We start from the raw sequence: 21,628 nt of genomic DNA on the forward strand, positions 1-21,628 counted from the left end.
ATATGGGAGGAACATTTCCAGATTGAGACCCCTTATATCTGATGTGTGAGGCACATTGCCAGATTGAGACCCCTTATATCTGATATGGGAGGAACATTTCCAGATTGAGACCCCTTATATCTGATATGGGAGGAACATTTCCAGATTGAGACCCCTTCTATCTGATATGGGAGGAACATTTCCAGATTGAGACCCCTTATATCTGATGTGTGAGGAACATTTCCAGATTGAGATCCCTTCTATCTGATATGGGAGGAACATTTCCAGATTGAGACCCCTTATATCTGATATGGGAGGAACATTTCCAGATTGAGACCCCTTATATCTGATATGGGAGGAACATTTCCAGATTGAGACCCCTTATATCTGATATGGGAGGAACATTTCCAGATTGAGACCCCTTATATCTGATATGGGAGGAACATTTCCAGATTGAGACCCCTTATATCTGATATGGGAGGAACATTTCCAGATTGAGACCCCTTATATCTGATATGGGAGGAACATTTCCAGATTGAGACCCCTTATAGCTGATGTGTGAGGCACATTTCCAGATTGAGACCCCTTATATCTGATATGGGAGGAACATTTCCAGTTGAGACCCCTTATATCTGATGTGTGAGGCACATTGCCAGATTGAGACCCCTTATATCTGATATGGGAGGAACATTTCCAGATTGAGACCCCTTATATCTGATATGGGAGGAACATTTCCAGATTGAGACCCCTTATATCTGATATGGGAGGAACATTTCCAGATTGAGACCCCTTATATCTGATGTGTGAGGCACATTTCCAGATTGAGACCCCTTATATCTGATATGGGAGGAACATTTCCAGATTGAGACCCCTTATATCTGATATGGGAGGAACATTTCCAGATTGAGACCCCTTCTATCTGATATGTGAGGAACATTTCCAGATTGAGACCCCTTCTATCTGATATGTGAGGAACATTTCCAGATTGAGACCCCTTCTATCTGATATGTGAGGAACATTTCCAGATTGAGATCCATTCTATCTGATATGGGAGGAACATTTCCAGATTGAGACCCCTTATATCTGATATGGGAGGAACATTTCCAGATTGAGATCCATTCTATCTGAAAAAGATGCTGATATGTTGGTTCACGCCTTTGTTATTTCTCAGCTAGATTATTGCAATGCTTTGTTTGCTGGCGTTCCTGATTCTAAACTGCTTCAGCTCCAACTGGTTCACAGTGCTGCAGCCAGCGTGCTGCCTCGCACTCTCAGCCCTCACTCCGGGACTTACATACCTACATAGGCTCCCTGTTTAGTTCAGGTTCAATTTTAAAATTCTCCTTACTACTTATAAAGCCCTTCATGGCTTAGGGCTTTCATATTTGCAGGACCTGTTGGCACCTCGTGCCCCTCGTCCTACCCTGAGATTAGCCAATGCTGGCCTGGTAGCTCCTAGAAGTCGGCTGAAATCAGGAGGGGCGATGGAGGAACTCTATCCCAATCCCATATCAAGAACGCTGGCACAGCTGGAACTTTTAAATCAATCTGTTTGAGTTTAGCTTATTTTTCAGCTCGATTGCTTGACCGTTGGCTTTATTTGTCTTTTTTAGTTTTATTGTAAAGTGCGCTGGGATACGTCACATGAAGAGCGCTATATAAAAGTAAGTTGTATTGTTTTTGAAGTGTTGAGATCGGAGAAGGAGCTTCACGAAGCTGCGAAGAGGAACGACACGCAGGCAGCCCTCGCCCTGCTGAAGAGCAAGGTGCACGTGAACGCCACAGACAGCGTGAGTGAACTGCCACTGGAACAGCAACAGTGCTGTTAATGCACTACAAATCACATATCAGAAATCAACCAATCACAGTGCAGTATTTGCCAAAATTCCACTACAGCTATGGCCAAAAGCGTTGCATCACCCCATTGAATTAACACATTCTGCTTCATAAAGTCGAATGAAACCTGCTGAATAATGTCACGTTAACATATTGAATTACACACCGCTTTGTAGTTTTTCATATAGGCCTACTTAACAAAAAACTGACAGCATTTGAAAAATCTAACATGAAATACTGTACTAATCTCATGGCTTCCAGTAGACACTTGCAATATAATTTTGTAGTTTCTTTCATTACATGATGTTACAATTTTTCTCAATTGATTTGGCACATTTTTTAAAACAAAGTTCCATGTTCTCAAAACAGTTAACACAACCATCGAAACAGACTTCCACTTTGCAAAACAGCCAAAATCCACTGCAAATTGCAGTATTGCTTTCATTTCCAATAAACCCCTTCTCAAAATCAAATATTGCCATCAAAATTATACACACTTGTCATCTATTGATTAGCTCATGTCTTCAGCTTGTTCCACAAAGGTGTAGTAAATGTAAAATATCAGCATCAGAATATTTAGCAATCCACTTTTTAATGTATTTACAAGACATGTCTATCTGCTTACGTATTTGTAAATTGTATTCCTATGTGACACATGTGTAAAGTATGTCAATTTTCCTGTTGATTCAGGTATAGATATCACTGAAGATTTACACATCAAATCACAGTTTGCTTCAAAAGAATCAACGACACAAATGTTTAGTGACCATTGACTTTATTCATTATCCATCCTTTCATTTCTATCAGGCCAAAGTATTTCATCGACATCGCAGTGGATGTCATCTCTGGCCATGCATCCTGGATAAACCTGCGTGAGTGTCTTCACAGTTATGTCTTCACAGGCCTCTTCCATGGCCTGGAGAAGCGTTGCTCTTTCGTAAGTGTTGCGATCGCACACTTTCCACCTCCGGGATGAAAAAAACTCCTCGATGGGATTCAAAAAGGGAGAGTAAGGTGGAAGGAACACCATCACAAAGTGTGGATGGGCTTGAAACCACTCACGCACCAGTGTCAAGAATTTTCACAACGTACTCTTTTTATTTATGTATATACTCTAAGCACACTCTTAAACTCAGCGGAGACGTTCAGGAGGACATTAAGATGTTTCAGACTCCTGTAAGTGGATTGTTCGTGCACTGGGCTTGCAGTCCAGATGACTTTTTAATAATCAAGAAAATCACACAGACACATTCGATTTGAAGTTTTAACAAATCAGAGCAGTAGTAGTGCTCTTTTCAGTTTATTAAATGCTTGGATTGGTTGGTTGCGCAGACCACCATAAATCCCAAGTAAAAAGCAGTGTGGGCGATCCAGTGCTTTACAGGTTTAACAGCATTAGTACTTCAATACAGTAATACAAATGTGGTTATCATATATTTAGCCCTTAGGCTATAAAATGCAAAAAGCTCAAAATGCCCACCGCTAAATTCTAGAACATTCAATATATATATATCACTCTCTTAAGACTAAAAGAAGAGCAACCAGAATTATCCCGGGTTTAAAAGGCATGTCGTATGTAGACAGGCTAAAATAATTGAATCTATTCAGTCTTGAACAAAGAAGACTACGCGGCGATCTGATTCAAGCATTCCAAATTCTAAAAGGTATAGACAATGTCGACCCAGGGGACTTTTTTGACCTGAAAAAAGAAACAAGGACCAGGGGTCACAAATGGAGATTAGATAAAGGGGCATTCAGAACAGAAAATAAGAGGCACTTTTTTACACAGAGAATTATGAGGGTCTGGAACCAACTCCCCCGTAATATTGTTGAAGCTGACAACCTGGGATCCTTCAAGAAGCTGCTTAATGAGATTCTGGGATCAATAAGCTACTAACAACCAAACGAGCAAGATGGGCTGAATGGCCTCCTCTCGTTTGTAAACCTTCTTATGTTCTTATGTTCTTAAAACATAATTTCTATACCTTATAAAAATGCATCAACATAAATGAAATATTCAATTCAAATATATGCTTACGTTCCTGTATATTGTAGTGTGCTGTCGGATATTTTGAAAAATAAGAACTGTCTTCAAAAGGCAGAGACTTGTGAATACGACCAAACAGCAATCAGTTTTTCAGAGCTCCTCAGAGCATGGACCACACAACTTGTAGTTAGAAAGTTGAGCGATACTTGACTGGGGTTTTACTTTGGTTTTTATAGGATTTTTCCTCCATTGAATACATCAGGAGTCCCAATTAAATCTGATCCTCAATCTGCCTTGACAGTTCCTATCTTTGAGTTAATGATATTTTCTAGAAGGATCCGTTCAACTCTGTCTTTCTTAAAGCACCTTCCGTTGGTTATCATTCAAGGTTGGCAAATCCCGCTTTTAAGAGCCAACACCGAATCCTGCTTTGAGGTGCCAAAGACTAAACTTTCTTTTTTGAAGGTCTAATGCCCTTCCAGAATTATACTGTGTGTCTGAGACAAACATCTAAATATTTCACTTTACAGTTTCCCTGTAAATAAATACCTTTGTTTCTTACTGCAGTAAAATCTTTATATAAACTACACATGTATATTCTTTATTTTAATTGATATAGTAATGTCTAAATACTTTTTGTTTAGTTGGAGAAACTAAACTAATTCGTAAATCGATTAAATTAAATGAACTTTATCGCAGATATGTCAACAATATGGTTGCAATATTGTCAACGCCATGCTTCTGTTATAATAATCTTTTACTATGTTCTTTCACTAGTTTATCTTTAAATGGCATTATAAGATGTAGTTCTAGTTAAGTTACTTCAGTATAACAGTTGCTCCTAGAAATTGTAATATTATTTTACTCCATTGATAAATCTTTCAAGATTTTAATGGAAGGTCCAGTTATTTATATCTAAATACAGGCTAGCATTAATATACCAGAATGCCATGGTGCTACAGTGACTGAACTAAGTCTGACCATCTTCACTGTTCATACAAAATCCAGCCAAAGCAGGTTTTAAGACAACCTCTGCTTTTTGCCAATTTTAGGGTTGATTAATATGAAACACTACCGTAAGCATTTTTCAATACTCATTATTTCAAACCAATATCTAACTTAACATATTAACACGTCCTGCGCTTTCCATTCCCACCTCTTCCTGCCAGGTTCTGATACATTTCTGTTATAGATAGAAAATGATTATTGTAAGATAACTCCTATCTTCTGTTATCCGAAAGGTATTTCCATTCATTAATATTAACAAGATCGCTTATTATAGAGATGATCTTGGCATTTAAATCGCTGACCATCAAAAATCCCTGCTTCATCGGCCAACACCAATGAGTCATCTTCAACACTGCCTGTACCACAAGCAGGTAAGAACGAGGTTACAACATTAGCTGGATTTCTTCAGCAAGTTTTCTGTTAGAGTTACAGTCCATACCTTAAATTATTTTATAACATGTAGTTGTAATTCAGATATGTCAATATAGCAATCTCTTATAAACTGCAATTCTATTTTACTTCATTTTAATTAGCAGCAAATGCAACCTTGAATATTAAAACTTAGGACTGCTCATACATTTACTTAATGTCATTATATTAGGTTTCTTATTTATTTAAATACTTTTGTTTTTTTTTACTATAATCAAACCTAGTTCGATTGCTTCTAGCATATTAACTGTGCTCCATAGATTCTGCCATTCCGCTCTCGCTGGACCAGAATGTTTTGAGACTCTGAGTCCAATTAAAAAATATGCCTTTTCCTGATAAGGGAGGTTTGGAACTTTCAGCAGGTCAGTCTGACCAACTCCTTCTCACAGGCCTTACACAGATCTGCTAATAATATTTTCTAATGGTTGTATATACTTTAAAACACATTACAGTCATTACAATATTTGTTGCAGTTTCACAAATGTTCAATTTGTATCCCAAAGATCAGCCTGCTTCCAGTAGCTGTGACAGTCTTGGGTCAGTTTCTGCTCACAGGTGTGGGTGACAGTCTTTAAAAGCCTGATACCTGCAAAAACTTCAATCTTGTTAGCTGGGCTCCCATCCCCACATTCTCTTTCCCATCGTCAGTGGGCAAACACATTTTAACTGAATCTGGGTCCATCAAAGAACCGCACAACCTTGCAACCAAGGCCTTACTTGCAAAAGGATCTAATGGCTTACAGCACAAAAGGGACGTGCCCGAACCGTCTGTGACACCAGTGCTGCATGGTGGAAACGGACATTGTCCCACACTATAACAAACGTAGTCAATTCCAGCCCCTCCAGCTCTCACTCTTCCGGTGGAATGAGGTTCCCATTGAAGGGAAGTGTTGTAGGGGCCCAAAACGGCATTACGAGCCACTACCCCGTTTCTTGAAATGACTGCACATATGGTCACATTCCCTCCACGCTGACCAGGGACCTGCACCGTGGCGCACTGACCAACGACATTTCTCCCTCTTCGTCTTTTCTTCGTAAGGTTGAATTCAGCCTCGTCTACGTAAACGTGCTTGTGATGAGTGAGGCTGGCATCAAGCTCCATTATCCTCTAGGAGAACATACGGTACAGTTAGTAATTATGGTAGTAACATTAAACCTTCCAAAATACAGTAATTTCACAGTACATAAAAAAACAAGGTAGTTAGGTAGTTTACGGTGTCATGTATGCAGTTGAACAGAGAGGAATACAGAACATTACTTACTTGAACATACTGAAACCTTGCCTCCTTCACTCTGGCAGAGTTTCTTTCGAATGGCACCCTGTAGACCTGCTTCATTCGGACGGCATTCCTTTTCAGGACACGATCAATTGTGGCTAAACTACAATGATGAATGTTGGTGAAAACTTCATTGTCCTGGATGATTCTCTGCTGTATATTTTTCAAACTGATCTCATTGTTTTGGATGACATATCTACTATTGCTGTTTCTTGTTGCTCAGTGAAGAGCCGTCCTCTTCCCCCTGAAGGTGGTCTTTTATCCATTCTAAAAATGAATGGGAACAAAGTATTCAATTGAGAAAATTACAGTATAATTGGGAAAAACAGAGAACAAATGGTAACGATTTACATTAACTCTACCTTCATAATGCATTCATAATGCATTCATAAGCTTATGAATCCATCCTGAATGGTTCATGATACATACATGAATATGTTCTTTTGTTTATTACATAATAGCCACATAACAAGTTATATGGTAGAGTTAATATAAATCGTTACCATAAAGCATTCATAACGCTCTACGTAACTGTAATGTAATGCTTTTTGAGTGCATTATGAATGTGTTATGAAGGTAGAGTTAATGTAAATTGTTACTGAACAAATTACTGTATAATTTTTCAAAACCATTGTGTACTGTAATATACAGCAATGTACAATTCACAGTAGTGGTTCATACCTGGCAATGGCCACTTACCTATTTTCATTCTTGAATTTACAAATGATTGAAGCTACTGTAGATCTGTTCACATTTGGTTGGACCCTCTGCCCAGTCTTTCTCAAGGTTAGACCACGATTGATGACATAATCAATTATAGTCGCCCTCAAGTCATTCGAGATCCTTCTTCTGACTTACCCTCTACCTCCTCCTCTTCCTCCAGCTCTCTCCTGCTGTATTTGGTCCTGCTCCATTGCTTACCAACAAAGTTTAGTTCACATGTGACTCCTTTTATACATAATGGAGGGCTGATTGATGATTGAACAATTAAGCAAGTTGCATTAGCTTAAGTGTTTTGTGAATGTATCCACCTGACATAATTGTACTTGAGATTGAGAACATGTAATTGTAAATGTGACATCTAGGCAATCTCACATGAAAGTTTATCTTAATGTAGAGTTTTGTGTGAAGTGTTTTGCAAAAATGTGTTTTTGGTTTTGCAACTTGTGTGAAAACAATGAGAACTTACTAATAGTTTTGCAAAAAAATCAAGAGTTGCAATGGTTGTGTTAACTGTTTTGAGAAAATTGAACTTTGTTTTAAAAAATGTGCCAAATCAATTGAGAAAAACTGTAAATAAAAGATCTAAATTATGTTCATATATATATATATATATATATATATCAGTATGTCTAAATCCTAAAATTCTAGGTGATGCAAAACGTTTGGCCGGAGCTGTACATCTTACCCTGTGTACAGATGTCAACCCGCGCATGAAACACCACACCTAATTCCAGTGTTCAGATATCAAAACAAAACACACACATATCTGGTACCTTTAAGAAAATGTTACTGAAGTTGCAGAAACAGAAAATCGCTGCCATGTGAACAGGTTGGTCTCTTCAGTTTATTGCTGTGTGTTTGATCGCAGTGTGTTGATTTCTGTAGTGTATACCTGTGTGTTTGACTGCAGTGTGTTGATTTCTGTAGTGTATTGCTGCGTGTTTGACTGCAGTGTGTTGATTTCTGTAGTGTATTGCTGTGTGTTTGACTGCAGTGTGTTGATTTCTGTAGTGTATTGCTGCGTGTTTGACTGCAGTGTGTTGATTTCTGTAGTGTATTGCTGTGTGTTTGACTGCAGTGTGTTGATTTCTGTAGTGTATTGCTGTGTGTTTGACTGCAGTGTGTTGATTTCTGTAGTGTATTGCTGTGTGTTTGACTGCAGTGTGTTGATTTCTGTAGTGTATTGCTGCGTGTTTGACTGCAGTGTGTTGATTTCTGTAGTGTATTGCTGTTGTTTGACTGCAGTGTGTTGATTTCTGTAGTGTATTGCTGCGTGTTTGACTGCAGTGTGTTGATTTCTGTAGTGTATTGCTGTGTGTTTGACTGCAGTGTGTTGATTTCTGTAGTGTATTGCTGTGTGTTTGACTGCAGTGTGTTGATTTCTGTAGTGTATTGCTGTCTTTTTGACTGCAGTGTGTTGATTTCTTGAGGCAGGCAAATCGAGCTGCTCTTCACTGGGCCTCTGCAAGAGGCCACGAGCTGACAGTCCAGACCCTGATCCACTACAAAGCCATTGTGGACCTGGAGGACAAGGTGGGTCAGGGGATCTCATTCCATCAGACATCCTGGCTCAGGGGCTGGGCTGCTGTTTGCCCTGATCATAGCCTTGACACAACATTGTATAGACTCCACAAGGGATCCATTCAGTCATTCATATTACTGAGCCTCTCTAACCCTCTCTCCACTCTGTCCATCACTACGGCCCCAGCTCTCTGTTGCCATGGCTGATCCACTCTGGTGCCTCCTGAAGCAGCCTGACCTGCAGGACTGCCTCTGCTGCTGTGGCTCCTGCTCCCCACACACACCTCTTTCAGTGACGTGTTTTCCCATGTTCTTTCCTTTTAGTTTGGGATGACTCCAGCCATGTACTCGGCCTGGTTTGGGCACATCCGAATCCTGCAGATGCTGGTGAACGCTGGAGCCACCGTCACACACGAGAACTCGGTACTCTGCTCCACTGCAGTCCTTTTCATTCCAGGCACCAGAACTGGAAAACTTGAGAACCTAGTTACTGTGAACCCTGTTCATTTACAAGCCCTTCATTTCAGTGAAGTGTCTGTGTCATTACTAATACAAATGACTGCTTATTGTGCAATGTCTGACGCATCCATCATTACCTGCTTGATAATTAACCACGGCAACTTACTGAAAGACAAGGTCAGTTATCTACAGGCAATGACCACTGCGGAGGGTATTATCACTGTTATAAACCGAACAAATGTGTTTTTAGGCTTTATTTTAGATATGGATCGCTTAGGCTGTGACATGCAAACTGAAAATTTCTTGAACTTAGTGTAACCAGATTTCGGTTTTAAAATGAAGATACGTGTTTGCTATAACGTGTGCATAATGTCCCTGTGAATGGCAGTCTATCAGCAATGTGATATGTCTGTGCTTGTGTGTTTGTCACAGACAGGGCAGGGTCTGCTGCACTGCGCCGCTGCTATGGGCCACTTAGACATCATCAACTACATACTGGGGGACCTGGATGAGATGCCCCTGGACAAGATGGACAAGGTGAGAGGCAAATCCCATGTCTGTGTGAGACCTTCAGAGGAAACTGCATGGCTGTGAGCCCTTCAGAGGAAAGCACATGGCTGTGAGACCTTCAGAGGAAAGCGTATGGCTGTGAGACCTTCAGAGGAAACCGCATAGCTGTGTGAGACCTTCAGAGGAAACCGCATGGCTGTGAGACCTTCATAAGAACATAAGAAAGTTTACAAACGAGAGGAAGCCATTCGGCCCATCTTGCTCGTTTGGTTGTTAGTAGCTTATTTATCCCAGAATCTCATCAAGCAGCTTCACTTTTCTCTATTAAATGTCATTTGCCATGTGTCTACCCAGTTTTGAATGCTGTCTAGGTCATTTTGAATGACCTTTTCTGCTGCAACAGTGTTTGCCACTCCTCCTATTTTTGTGTCGTCTGCAAATTTAACAAGTTTGCTTACTATACCAGAATCTAAATCATTAATGTAGATTAGGAATATCAGAGGACCTAATACTGATCCCTGTGGTACACCACTGGTCACCTCGCTCCATTTTGAGGTTTCTCCTCTAATCAGTACTTTCTGTTCTCTACATGTTAACCACTCCCTAATCCATGTGCATGTATTTCCTTGAATCCCTACTGCGTTCAGTTAGACATGCCTGTAATCAGAAAGTCTCCCCTGGTAAAGGCATGGCCATGTGGTGTGCAGGGTGAGTCACACAGTCAGGGGAGCACAGGGCTCCCCGAGGGTCTCCTCTGCTAAAGGCACGGCCGCGTGGTGTGCAGGGTGAGTCACACAGTCAGGGGAGTGCAGGGGTCCCCGAGGGTCTCCCCTGGTAAAGGCAAGGCCGCGTGGTGTGCAGGGTGAGTCACACAGTCAGGGAGTGCAGGGGTCCCCGAGGGTCTCCCCTGGTAAAGGCACGGCCGCGTGGTGTGCAGGGTGAGTCACACAGTCAGGGAGTGCAGGGGTCCCTGAGTGTCTCCCCTGGTAAAGGCATGGCCGCGTGGTGTGCAGGGAGAGTCACACAGTCAGTGGAGCGAAGAGGTCCTGGCTGTGCAAAGTCACTGGGGATTCCACAAGGAGCACTGGCTCCGGCGCGAGGCAAGAATCCCCTAACTGAATGCTGCAGTATTTAATTGGAAAGTAATTGTGCACAAAGGAAGCTGTAACTGTGTTTGTTTGTTGGCAGCTCAGTAAAACTCCATTCCTGCTCGCTGCGGAGAATGGGAGACTACCCGTGGTGCAGTGCTTCCTGGGGCTTGGCTGTGACATCACAGTGACAGACCAGGTAAGCCTTGAGGTACAGCTCCCCTCCTCGGGATGATAATATTACTTTGAAAAAGTAATGTACTTGGAGTTACTGATTACTTTCTTATAGAAGTTATACAGTATACTACTAATTACTTATTGCATTTTATTAGTTTCAAAATTATATATCCAATCGTAGCACTAAGAGTTTTGTACTTGAGTTTTACAAAGAGTTTTAGTTAGGTAGAGAAAATAACCCAAGATACTTAAGGAAAACTGCAGATTCTACACAATTTCCAATTGAAGTAAAAAAAGTAATCTCTGTTACTTTTGACCCTGAAAAGTAGTCAGATTACTTTTCATGATTACATTTTTAAAAAGTAATATCTAACATTCTCCTTTGATCCTGCCCCAGCATATGCTTTGTTTTTGTTCTAGTTGACCTTATACAGTGCTCTATATGGCACCCTGGCATTAGCACACACACTCACAGGACTGCCCTGAAGAGAATACTAATCAGGTCACATTTCTATCCAGGAACAAAACAATGGGCTTCATCTCGCAGCGAAGAATGGCTTTGCTCTGGTGCTGCATGAATTAATAGAGGTGATGGATCCCAGAGCAAGAAACCAGGTCAGTGCCTCTCTCTCTGTCTCCAGATCTGAATCAGAGCTGAACACCCCCTGAATACCTGCACCCATCTCTGCAAGCTCACCACGGTCCTTTACTGTCAGGGTTACACAGGAGCTTACCAGGGTCCTTTACTGTCAGGGTTACACAGGAGCTTACCAGGGTCCTTTACTGTCAGGGTTACACAGGAGCTTACCAGGGTCCTTTACTGTCAGGGTTACACAGGAGCTTACCAGGGTCCTTTACTGTCAGGGTTACACAGGAGCTTACCAGGGTCCTTTACTGTCAGGGTTACACAGGAGCTTACCAGGGTCCTTTACTGTCAGGGTTACACAGGAGCTTACCAGGGTCCTTTACTGTCAGGGCTGCACAGGAGCTTACCAGGGTCCTTTACTGTCAGGTCTGCACAGGAGCTTACCAGGGTCCTTTACTGTCAGGGTTACACAGGAGCTTACCAGGGTCCTTTACTGTCAGGGTTACACAGGAGCTTACCAGGGTCCTTTACTGTCAGGGTTACACAGGAGCTTACCAGGGTCCTTTACTGTCAGGGTTGCACAGGAGCTTACCAGGGTCCTTTACTGTCAGGGCTGCACAGGAGCTTACCAGGGTCCTTTACTGTCAGGGCTGCACAGGAGCTTACCAGGGTCCTTTACTGTCAGGGTTACACAGGAGCTTACCAGGGTCCTTTACTGTCAGGGTTACACAGGAGCTACCAGGGTCCTTTACTGTCAGGGTTACACAGGAGCTTACCAGGGTCCTTTACTGTCAGGGTTACACAGGAGCTTACCAGGGTCCTTTACTGTCAGGGTTACACAGGAGCTTACCAGGGTCCTTTACTGTCAGGGCTGCACAGGAGCTTACCAGGGTCCTGTCACAAAGACGGCCAGAGTGGGTGGCGTCAGACCAGAGAGGAATACACAGACAGAGACGGTGGTGATGATGAGCTGAGTGCAATGGCTGCACTCAGCGTTTATTAACAAAATAAAAGGTTTCAAACAGCACAAAAACACGGGACACGGCACTTGCGCCAAAATAAACAGACATACAAAACGGACTAACACTAAACAAACGGTGCACGGACAGACAAACAGACACGGTGAGAACAAACACTTTACGTTTTTACTGCTTTAACTCTCCTCTCTCTCTCTCACCCGTTCTCCTCTTCCGAACACCCAACCCTGAGTGCAAGAAATGTGCGTCTATATATACTATTGTGCTGGGATTCAATTACTAATTAATTATTCACTTGAATCCCAGCACGTGAATTAATTCTGTGCAACCCCGTGCTCACATATTACATTTAACCAGCACGTGAAGTGATTTGTGCTCTCCTCGTGCCTAAATACAAATCTACACTTTTTAAATACACGTGAAACACAGACCCGTTTATATCCCGTGTACCAATCTATACACCGACATTAACACACGCAACATCCAACATACAACACAGATCACACAAATGCACACAGGGGCGGGGCACATTGCCACATATACCCCCCCTTGTGCGCAGCACACATGGCCTCAACGGCCACCTCCCCCCTTAAAAATCCAGCAGTCCAGGACAAAGTCTCGGGCTGGGAAGGGAGGCTTCAGTGGGCCCTTGGCTGGCAATGCTGTCAGCACCCCTGCCGGTAGTGGCACGGCTGACAGCCTGCTGGTCCATGCTTGCAGCGAACTTGCTGCAGGGGATGCTGGTCTCCTGACCTCACCCCCTTCCTTCGTAGCCGGTAGCTCCCCTTGGTGGGGCTCCGACCACAGTACTGCCGGCAGCGAAGAAGCTGCAGTGGGAGCAGGTCTCCGGACCTCCCCCACGATCTCTGGCAGCGAAACTGCTGCTGGGGTTGGTGGTCTCCAGACTTCCTCCCCCTTCTTTGTGGCCGACAGCTCCCCTTTCTGGGGCTCCGGCCACCGTACTCCCCGTGGTGGAAGTACGGGAAGCAGAGACAGCTCCTGCTGTTCTGCTTCTGGCGGTGGTGGAGGCAGAGGCAGCTCCTGCTCCTCTGCTCCTGGAAGTGGCAGAGGCAGCTCCTGCTCCTCTGCTCCTTCCGGTGGTGGTGGCGGAGGCAGAGGCAGCTCCTGCTCCTCTGCTCCTGGAGGTGGTGGAGGCAGAGGCAGCTCCAGCTCCTCTGCTCCTGGCGGTGGTGGAGGCAGAGGCAGCTCCAGCTCCTCTGCTCCTGGTGGAGGTGGAACCAGCAGGTATTCACCCTCTGCTGGTGGAGGTGGGAGGGGCAAGCAGTCCTCCCACTGCGGTGGAGGTGGAACCAGCAGGCATTCACCCTCTGCTGGTGGAGGTGGGACCAGCAGGTATTCACCCTCTGCTGGCAGCTTGGGTCCTAGGGCTGTGGAAGCCCCGACTTCCCTCTCTTCGGGCTGTGGACGCACCGACTCCTCCCTTTTGGGCTGTGGACGCCCCGACTCCTCCCTGTTGGGCTGTGGACGCACCGACTCCTCCCTGTTGGGCTGTGGACGCACCGACTCCTCCCTGTTGGGCTGTGGACGCACCGACTCCTCCCTTTTGGGCTGTGGACGTTCGGGCTCCCCCCACTCAGGCGTAGGACGTTCGGGCTCCTCCCACTCAGGCGTAGGACGTTCGGGCTCCTCCCACTCAGACGTAGGACGTTCGGGCTCCTCCCACTCAGGCATAGGACGTTCGGGCTCCTCCCGCTCAGGCGTAGGACGTTCGGGCTCCTCCCGCTTGGGCTGTGGACCCAAAACCAGCAGGCATTCACCCTCTGCTGGTGGAGATGGGGACAGCAGGTACTCCTCTGCTGGTGGTCCTGCTACCTGGGCTGCTGTTCCGTTTATCATTGCCTCCAGGTAGCTGAGGACCAACCCCACACCTTCCTCCCAGGTGCTTACGGTCTGTTCCCTTGCATAAGCCTCCCATCGTTCCCTATCCATAAACTCCAGGAACTGGACGACTACTGGGATAGACTGGGCCTCCAGCCCAGCATTTTCCAGCATCCAGTCCCGCATTTTGATGGCGTCTTCTGCCATTTTTTTTTTTTTTTTTTCTTTTTTAAATCCAAACTGCGGTTCCTGCTCTGGCCTGAGTCCTGGAGGCGCTGTCGATCCCACGCAGGACACCACGTGTCACAAAGACGGCCAGAGTGGGTGGCGTCAGACCAGAGAGGAATACACAGACAGAGACGGTGGTGATGATGAGCTGAGTGCAATGGCTGCACTCAGCGTTTATTAACAAAATAAAAGGTTTCAAACAGCACAAAAACACAGGACACGGCACTTGCGCCAAAATAAACAGACATACAAAACGGACTAACACTAAACAAACGGTGCACGGACAGACAAACAGACACGGTGAGAACAAACACTTTACGTTTTTACTGCTTTAACTCTCTCCTCTCTCTCTCACCCGTTCTCCTCTTCCGAACACCCAACCCTGAGTGCAAGAAATGTGCGTCTATATATACTATTGTGCTGGGATTCAATTACTAATTAATTATTCACTTGAATCCCAGCACGTGAATTAATTCTGTGCAACCCCGTGCTCACATATTACATTTAACCAGCACGTGAAGTGATTTGTGCTCTCCTCGTGCCTAAATACAAATCTACACTTTTTAAATACACGTGAAACACAGACCCGTTTATATCCCGTGTACCAATCTATACACCGACATTAACACACGCAACATCCAACATACAACACAGATCACACAAATGCACACAGGGGCGGGGCACATTGCCACAGTCCTTTACTGTCAGGGCTGCACAGGAGCTTACCAGTCAGGGTTACACAGGAGCTTACCAGGGTCCTTTACTGTCAGGGTTACACAGGAGCTTACCAGGGTCCTTTACTGTCAGGGTTACACAGGAGCTTACCAGGGTCCTTTACTGTCAGGGTTACACAGGAGCTTACCAGGGTCTTTTACTGTCAGGGTTACACAGGAGCTTACCAGGGTCCTTTACTGTCAGGGCTGCACAGGAGCTTACCAGGGTCCTTTACTGTCAGGGCTGCACAGGAGCTTACCAGGGTCCTTTACTGTCAGGGTTACACAGGAGCTTACCAGGGTCCTTTACTGTCAGGTCTGCACAGGAGCTTACCAGGGTCCTTTACTGTCAGGGTTACACAGGAGCTTACCAGGGTCCTTTACTGTCAGGGTTACACAGGAGCTTACCAGGGTCCTTTACTGTCAGGGCTGCACAGGAGCTTACCAGGGTCCTTTACTGTCAGGGTTACACAGGAGCTTACCAGGGTCCTTTACTGGCAGGGTTACACAGGAGCTTACCAGGGTCCTTTACTGTCAGGGTTACACAGGAGCTTACCAGGGTCCTTTACTGTCAGGGCTGCACAGGAGCTTACCAGGGTCCTTTACTGTCAGGGTTACACAGGAGCTTACCAGGGTCCTTTACTGTCAGGGTTACACAGGAGCTTACCAGGGTCCTTTACTGTCAGGGCTGCACAGGAGCTTACCAGGGTCCTTTACTGTCAGGGTTACCCAGGAGCTTACCAGGGTCCTTTACTGTCAGGGTTACACAGGAGCTTACCAGGGTCCTTTACTGTCAGGGTTACACAGGAGCTTACCAGGGTCCTTTACTGTCAGGGTTACACAGGAGCTTACCAGGGTCCTTTACTGTCAGGGCTGCACAGGAGCTTACCTGGGTCCTTTACTGTCAGGGTTACAGAGGAAAGCGAGGATACAATTTATCCTACAAGTAACAGCCAAAAATGAAATATTTACAGTGGAACTACCACAGGGGGGTGATCTGCAGTACTGCACTTGTCTGTTGCCATTTTATTTTTTCTATGTGTCCTGTGTAGGCCTACTTGTGTAGTTTTGTCTCAATTTAAGGTCTACTTTGCAACCCGTTTTAATGTTTTAATCTCTACCACATCTCAAAATGCCAAACAACATACTGGAGATTCAGGCTGGCACTCGTATTGAACAACATACTGGAGATGCAGACTGGCACTCCCATTGAACAACATACTGGAGATGCAGACTGGCACTCCCATTGAACAACATACTGGAGATACAGACTGGCACTCTCATTGAACAACATACTGGAGACGCAGACTGGCACTCCCATTGAACAACATACTGGAGACACAGACTGGCACTCCCATTGAACAACATACTGGAGATGCAGACTGGCACTAGTATTGAACAACGAGCAAGATGGGCTAAATGGCCTCCTCTCGTTTGTAAACTTTCTTATGTTCTTATGTTCTTATGTTCTTTCTTATGAAAGCAGGAACAACTGCCTTCAAATTCAGCTCTGCATAGGATCTGAGACACAAGAAAGTTTACAAACGAGAGGAGGCCATTCAGCCCATCTTGCTCGTTTGGTTGTTAGTAGCTTATTGATCCCAGAATCTCATTAAGCAGCTTCTTGAAGGATCTCAGGGTGTCAGCTTCAACAACATTACTGGGGAGTTGGTTCCAGACTTTCACAATTTGTGTAAAAAAGTGCCTCCTATTTTCTGTTCTGAATGCACCTTTATCTAATCTCCATTTGTGACCCCTGGTCCTTGTTTCTTTTTTCAGGTCAAAAAAGTCCCTTGGATCGACATTGTCAATAACTTTTAGAATTTTAAATGCTTGAATCAGATCGCCGCGTAGTTGTTCAAGACTGAATAGATTCAATTATTTTAGCCTGTCTGCATACGACATGCCTTTTAAACCTGGGATAATTCTGGTCGCTCTTCTTTGCACTCTTTCCAGAGCAGCAATATCCTTTCTGTAACGAGGTGACCAGAAATGAACACAGTATTCTAGATGAGGTCTTACTAATGCATTGTAAAGTTTTAACATTACTTTAGCAAGTCTCAATCGAGCGCCCCTCTGTAAAACAATAATTCAATTAAACAAATCAACTCCAAAAGGACACACAATAAACCCATTTCCCCATACAAATTATACCAACACTAAACACACGTGCAGGGCAATTGCCCTCCTACAGCCCCCTTAACAACGTTCATTTCTCTCTCTATCTTGGCCTTTCTAACTTCCTTTTTGACTTGTGTTTGCAGTTCCAAGTGCTCTTTCTGTCTACTTGGTTCTTGTTCTTTTAAACGCTCTGTAAAGTGCCTTTTTTCACTGAATATATTTTTTTAATGGATCTATTAAACCATTTTTGCCATTTTGTTTTAGATTTAGATTTGTCTACTTTTGGGATGTAATTGTTTTGCGCCTCTAGTACCACATTTTTAAAAAATAGCCTTTCTTTTTCCGTGGATGTTTTCTATATTTTACTCCAATCTACTGTTCTGTTAGGTTATAATTAAATACAAAATACTACAGATTAAATAACACTTGACAGATTAGAGTACTCTAAAGTACAGGATTAAACACAAAAAAATAGGGGGCAGATAAGAGCAAGTAAAGCGCATTTAAGGAAGAGTGATAAGTGTCCAGAGGGAAAAAAAGAGGAGTTCTACAGGTGCTGTCTGAAGAGGTGAGTCTTGAGGAGGCGCCGGAAGGTGGTCAGGGACTGGGCAGTCCTGACATCTGTAGGAAGGTTATTCCACCACTGCGGGGAGTGAGTGGAGAAGGAGCGGGCTCTGGAGGCAGGGGAGTGTAGAGGAGGTAGAGCCAGTCTTCTAGTGCAGGAGGAGCGGAGAGGTCGAGTGGGGGTGTAGGGAGAGATGAGGGTCTGGAGGTAGCTGGGTGCAGTCTGGTCAAGGCATCTGTAGGCTAGTACAAGAGTCTTGAACTGGATGCGAGCGGTGATCGGGAGCCAGTGGAGTGATTGGAGCAGTGGAGTTGCATGGGAGAAGCGAGGCAGAGAGAACACCAGGAGAACAGCGGAGTTCTGGATGAGATGGAGCGGACAGAGAGTAGAGAGTAGATAGTCGAGTTCATCTAGAAAGTGAGCGAGAGGCCCAGGGGGACAGTACAGTACAATTAGCAGGAGTTGACAGGGAGAGGTTAGTTGGACATCATGAAATTCAAAGGTGTTAACAGAGAGTGAGGAGAGGTCGGTGGGGACAGAAAAGAGTAAGGAGGGAGAGAGGAGAAGACCAGTCCCACCTCCCCGTCCAGTGAGACGAGGTGTATGGGACATAGAGAGAGGACAGGGCGGCAGGAGTTACAGTGTTATCAGGGGACAGCCAGGTTTCAGTGAGAGCAAGGAAATCAAGAGAGAGGTGGGAGGCAAAGGCAGAGATGAAATCAGCTTTGTTAGCAGAAGAGTGACAGTTCCAGAGTGCACCAGAGAGTGTGCGGGAGGGGGGGAGAGGCAGAGGGATGAGGTTAGAGGGGTTGGATGAGCAGCGGTGGAGAGAGGGCAGAGGACGAGGACGAGAGGACAGAACAGGGATGTGAGAGACAGTCATAGCAGGACAGACGAGACAAATAGGCACAGTGGGAGCGGTGGGGTGGAGGGTACAGACCTGACTAGTAGATGGCATCTTACAGAGCACTTTTAGGTTCGGATCTAGTCGAACAGCGTCTCGGCGCAGGCCTCCCCTCGCTGGACTCCCACAGTTAGACTCCCGGCTCTTTTGTTGAGGCTCTTCTGTTTGCTGGCACTTCATGCTGGTGCAGAAATAGCCTGCCTGATTAATATAACAACTGGGTGGGAAAAGAAACAACTAAACTGTGTGGAAACCAATCAAATAGCAAATCAACTTCTATTCAATTTAACCACACTCACCTGGTACTAATCACACACTACCTCACCTAATTCAACACCACCTTACAATGTTACTGAATGTAGTTAATTTAAAATTACTTGAAGCAGAAACTTACCTATCTGCCTCAGACACTGGTTACCTGTAGACTAAAATTGTAAACCTTCGCTTTAGTCATTACTTTTTGGGTTTTAAAAAGCACTTCAGATGAGACCCTGTTGTGGTCTGAGTTTGCCCTTATGGTTCTCCGACCTCTGTTTTAGTTATTCTGTCTTTGTTATTTGACTTGAAAATTGAGTGAAACAGTTCATTTCTGCAGACCCCCCTGTGGTAGTTCCAGTGAAGGTAAAACAAGCTCCAGAGGAAACGTTTCACTTGTGGCAGGTTTCCAGTCCTATAGAGCCCTCGCTCTTTCATAGAGGGTGTGTGGAGTGTTGAGGTGTCGCTGTGACCTACAGGATGGGCAGACGGCGCTGCACCTGGCTGCAGAAGGAGGGCATTACCAGTGCGTGGAAGCTCTGCTGGACTGCAGCCTCAGTGCTCTGTGTGATGTGAGTCACCTTCAGGGCTTCTTTCTTTATGCTTCTGTTGACTCGTACTGGGTCAAATATGTGTTGCTCCAATATTGAGTTATTTGAAGGTATTATAGCTGCAGCCCAAATCTGCCTTTGATTCTGAGCTTGTCTGGAGAATTCGAAATGCCGGGACTAAACAGCCTGCCTCATTCCATTCAGATCATGTGACAATGTGACCTTTCAACTCCGTCAGCCCCAGCTACTCTCCGTCTGTGTACAGCTGCGGCCAACATTTTTACATCACCTCGAATTTTAGAATTGAGACGCAATAAAATAATATAAATAAACTATATGGACATAATTTACAGATTTTATTTAACATCGTGTAATCAAAGAAACTACAACATTTATCGCAACGTCTACTGGAAGCCATAATAGTAGAACAGTATTTCATGTTAGATTTTGAAAATGTCACATTTTGCGTTGAGTATATGGAAAACTATTAGAATTCAATATGTTAACATAACTTTATTCATCATGTTTCATTCGACTTCATGAAGCAATTTGTGTTAATTCTGCAAGGTGATGCAAAGCTTTTGGCCACAGCTGTATCTATAAAGTAATCAGATGATTTGAATGGGATGAGGAAGGCTGGGATTCTCCAGACTGCTCAGAGCATCTCAAAGGCAGATTCAGAGATCAATGATAGGACCTTAATATTGGAGCAGGAGAACCCAGGACCAGTCGGTGTGATTCAAACACACAACATAGGAAAGGGTGTAGAAAGCTATGCAAATGACATTTGAAACTACAGCTCTGGGCAAAAGTTTTGCATCACCCTAGAATGAACTCATTTTGCTACATAAAGTTGAAGCCTGCTGAATAATGTTACGTTAACATATTGAATTACACACCACTTTGTAGTATTCTGTATACTTAATGAAAACTGTGACATTTTGAAATCTAACATGAAATACTGAACAAGGCTTCCGGTAGACTTTTGCTGGATCATTTTGTAGTTTCTTTGATTACATCATGTATATTATGTTCATATAGTTTATTTTTTATTTTTAATTCTGTCTCAAATCCTAAAATTCTAGGTGATGCAATACTTTTGACCGCAGCTGTAACTTTAAAATGTAATTGAACGGTGAAGTAAATGGCAGTGAGTTAAGTGTGCTTGCATGCTTTTCAGAAAGGCTACAGCGCTCTGCACTGCGCAGTGGAGCAGGGCCACGTGGAGATCTGCAGGCTGCTGCTGCAGAGAGGCTCACAACTCAACTCTTCCACAGAGGTAAGAGACACACACACACACACACAGACACACACACACACACACACACACACACACACACACACACACACACACACACACACACACACACACACACACACCTGACTGTACAAGCTGAGGTCTTACTACAGGACTGCCTCTGTCCTCCTGTCTGTATTCATTACTCTGCAGGCATACCATTGAAACGCATGTTTACATTCAGACAGCGAAACAAACAGATTACCTGCCACTTTACCCATATGCCGTTTAAAAGCAGACTGCACTTTGTAAGAAAAATGCATGACTGATAAACAGCCATCAGCTATCTTTCTACTCTGTGTAACACTGGATTGATTGCACTTAGACTTAGAAAGTCTGTCTGAACCCTTTTGCTTAACTATTTGACATGTGTGTCCCATTAAATATCCCTGTATGGTCTTTATCCTGTACTGTGTTTCTGTTAACAATGGCCAAAACTCCTTGCTTTGAGAATAGAGTCTAGCATAAAGAGCGCTTTATAATGCTGTCAGGTGCTGCACCGTCACTACCCTCTGCTGTGCCTCACTACCCTGTGCTGTGTCTCACTACCCTGTGCTGCACCGTCACTACCCTGTGCTGTGTCTCACTACCCTGTGCT

General features: G+C 44.2%; 1 protein-coding gene across 1 annotated transcript in view; it reads left to right on the plus strand.

Moving 5' to 3' along the window:
* Positions 1 to 21,628, plus strand: part of LOC117395175 (ankyrin repeat and death domain-containing protein 1A-like) — a 44,296-nt gene that overhangs the window by 8,411 nt on the left and 14,257 nt on the right. Inside the window, exons 2-9 of the mRNA XM_059006195.1 lie at positions 1,666 to 1,769; positions 8,674 to 8,772; positions 9,085 to 9,183; positions 9,652 to 9,756; positions 10,918 to 11,016; positions 11,514 to 11,609; positions 19,662 to 19,754; positions 20,914 to 21,012. Of these exons, the coding sequence (XP_058862178.1) occupies positions 1,666 to 1,769; positions 8,674 to 8,772; positions 9,085 to 9,183; positions 9,652 to 9,756; positions 10,918 to 11,016; positions 11,514 to 11,609; positions 19,662 to 19,754; positions 20,914 to 21,012 (794 nt within the window). The remainder of the gene's footprint in view (positions 1 to 1,665; positions 1,770 to 8,673; positions 8,773 to 9,084; positions 9,184 to 9,651; positions 9,757 to 10,917; positions 11,017 to 11,513; positions 11,610 to 19,661; positions 19,755 to 20,913; positions 21,013 to 21,628) is intronic.

The sequence above is a fragment of the Acipenser ruthenus genome, chromosome 32 (genome assembly GCF_902713425.1).
Source record: "Acipenser ruthenus chromosome 32, fAciRut3.2 maternal haplotype, whole genome shotgun sequence".
In the NCBI taxonomy this organism is placed as follows: domain Eukaryota; kingdom Metazoa; phylum Chordata; class Actinopteri; order Acipenseriformes; family Acipenseridae; genus Acipenser; species Acipenser ruthenus.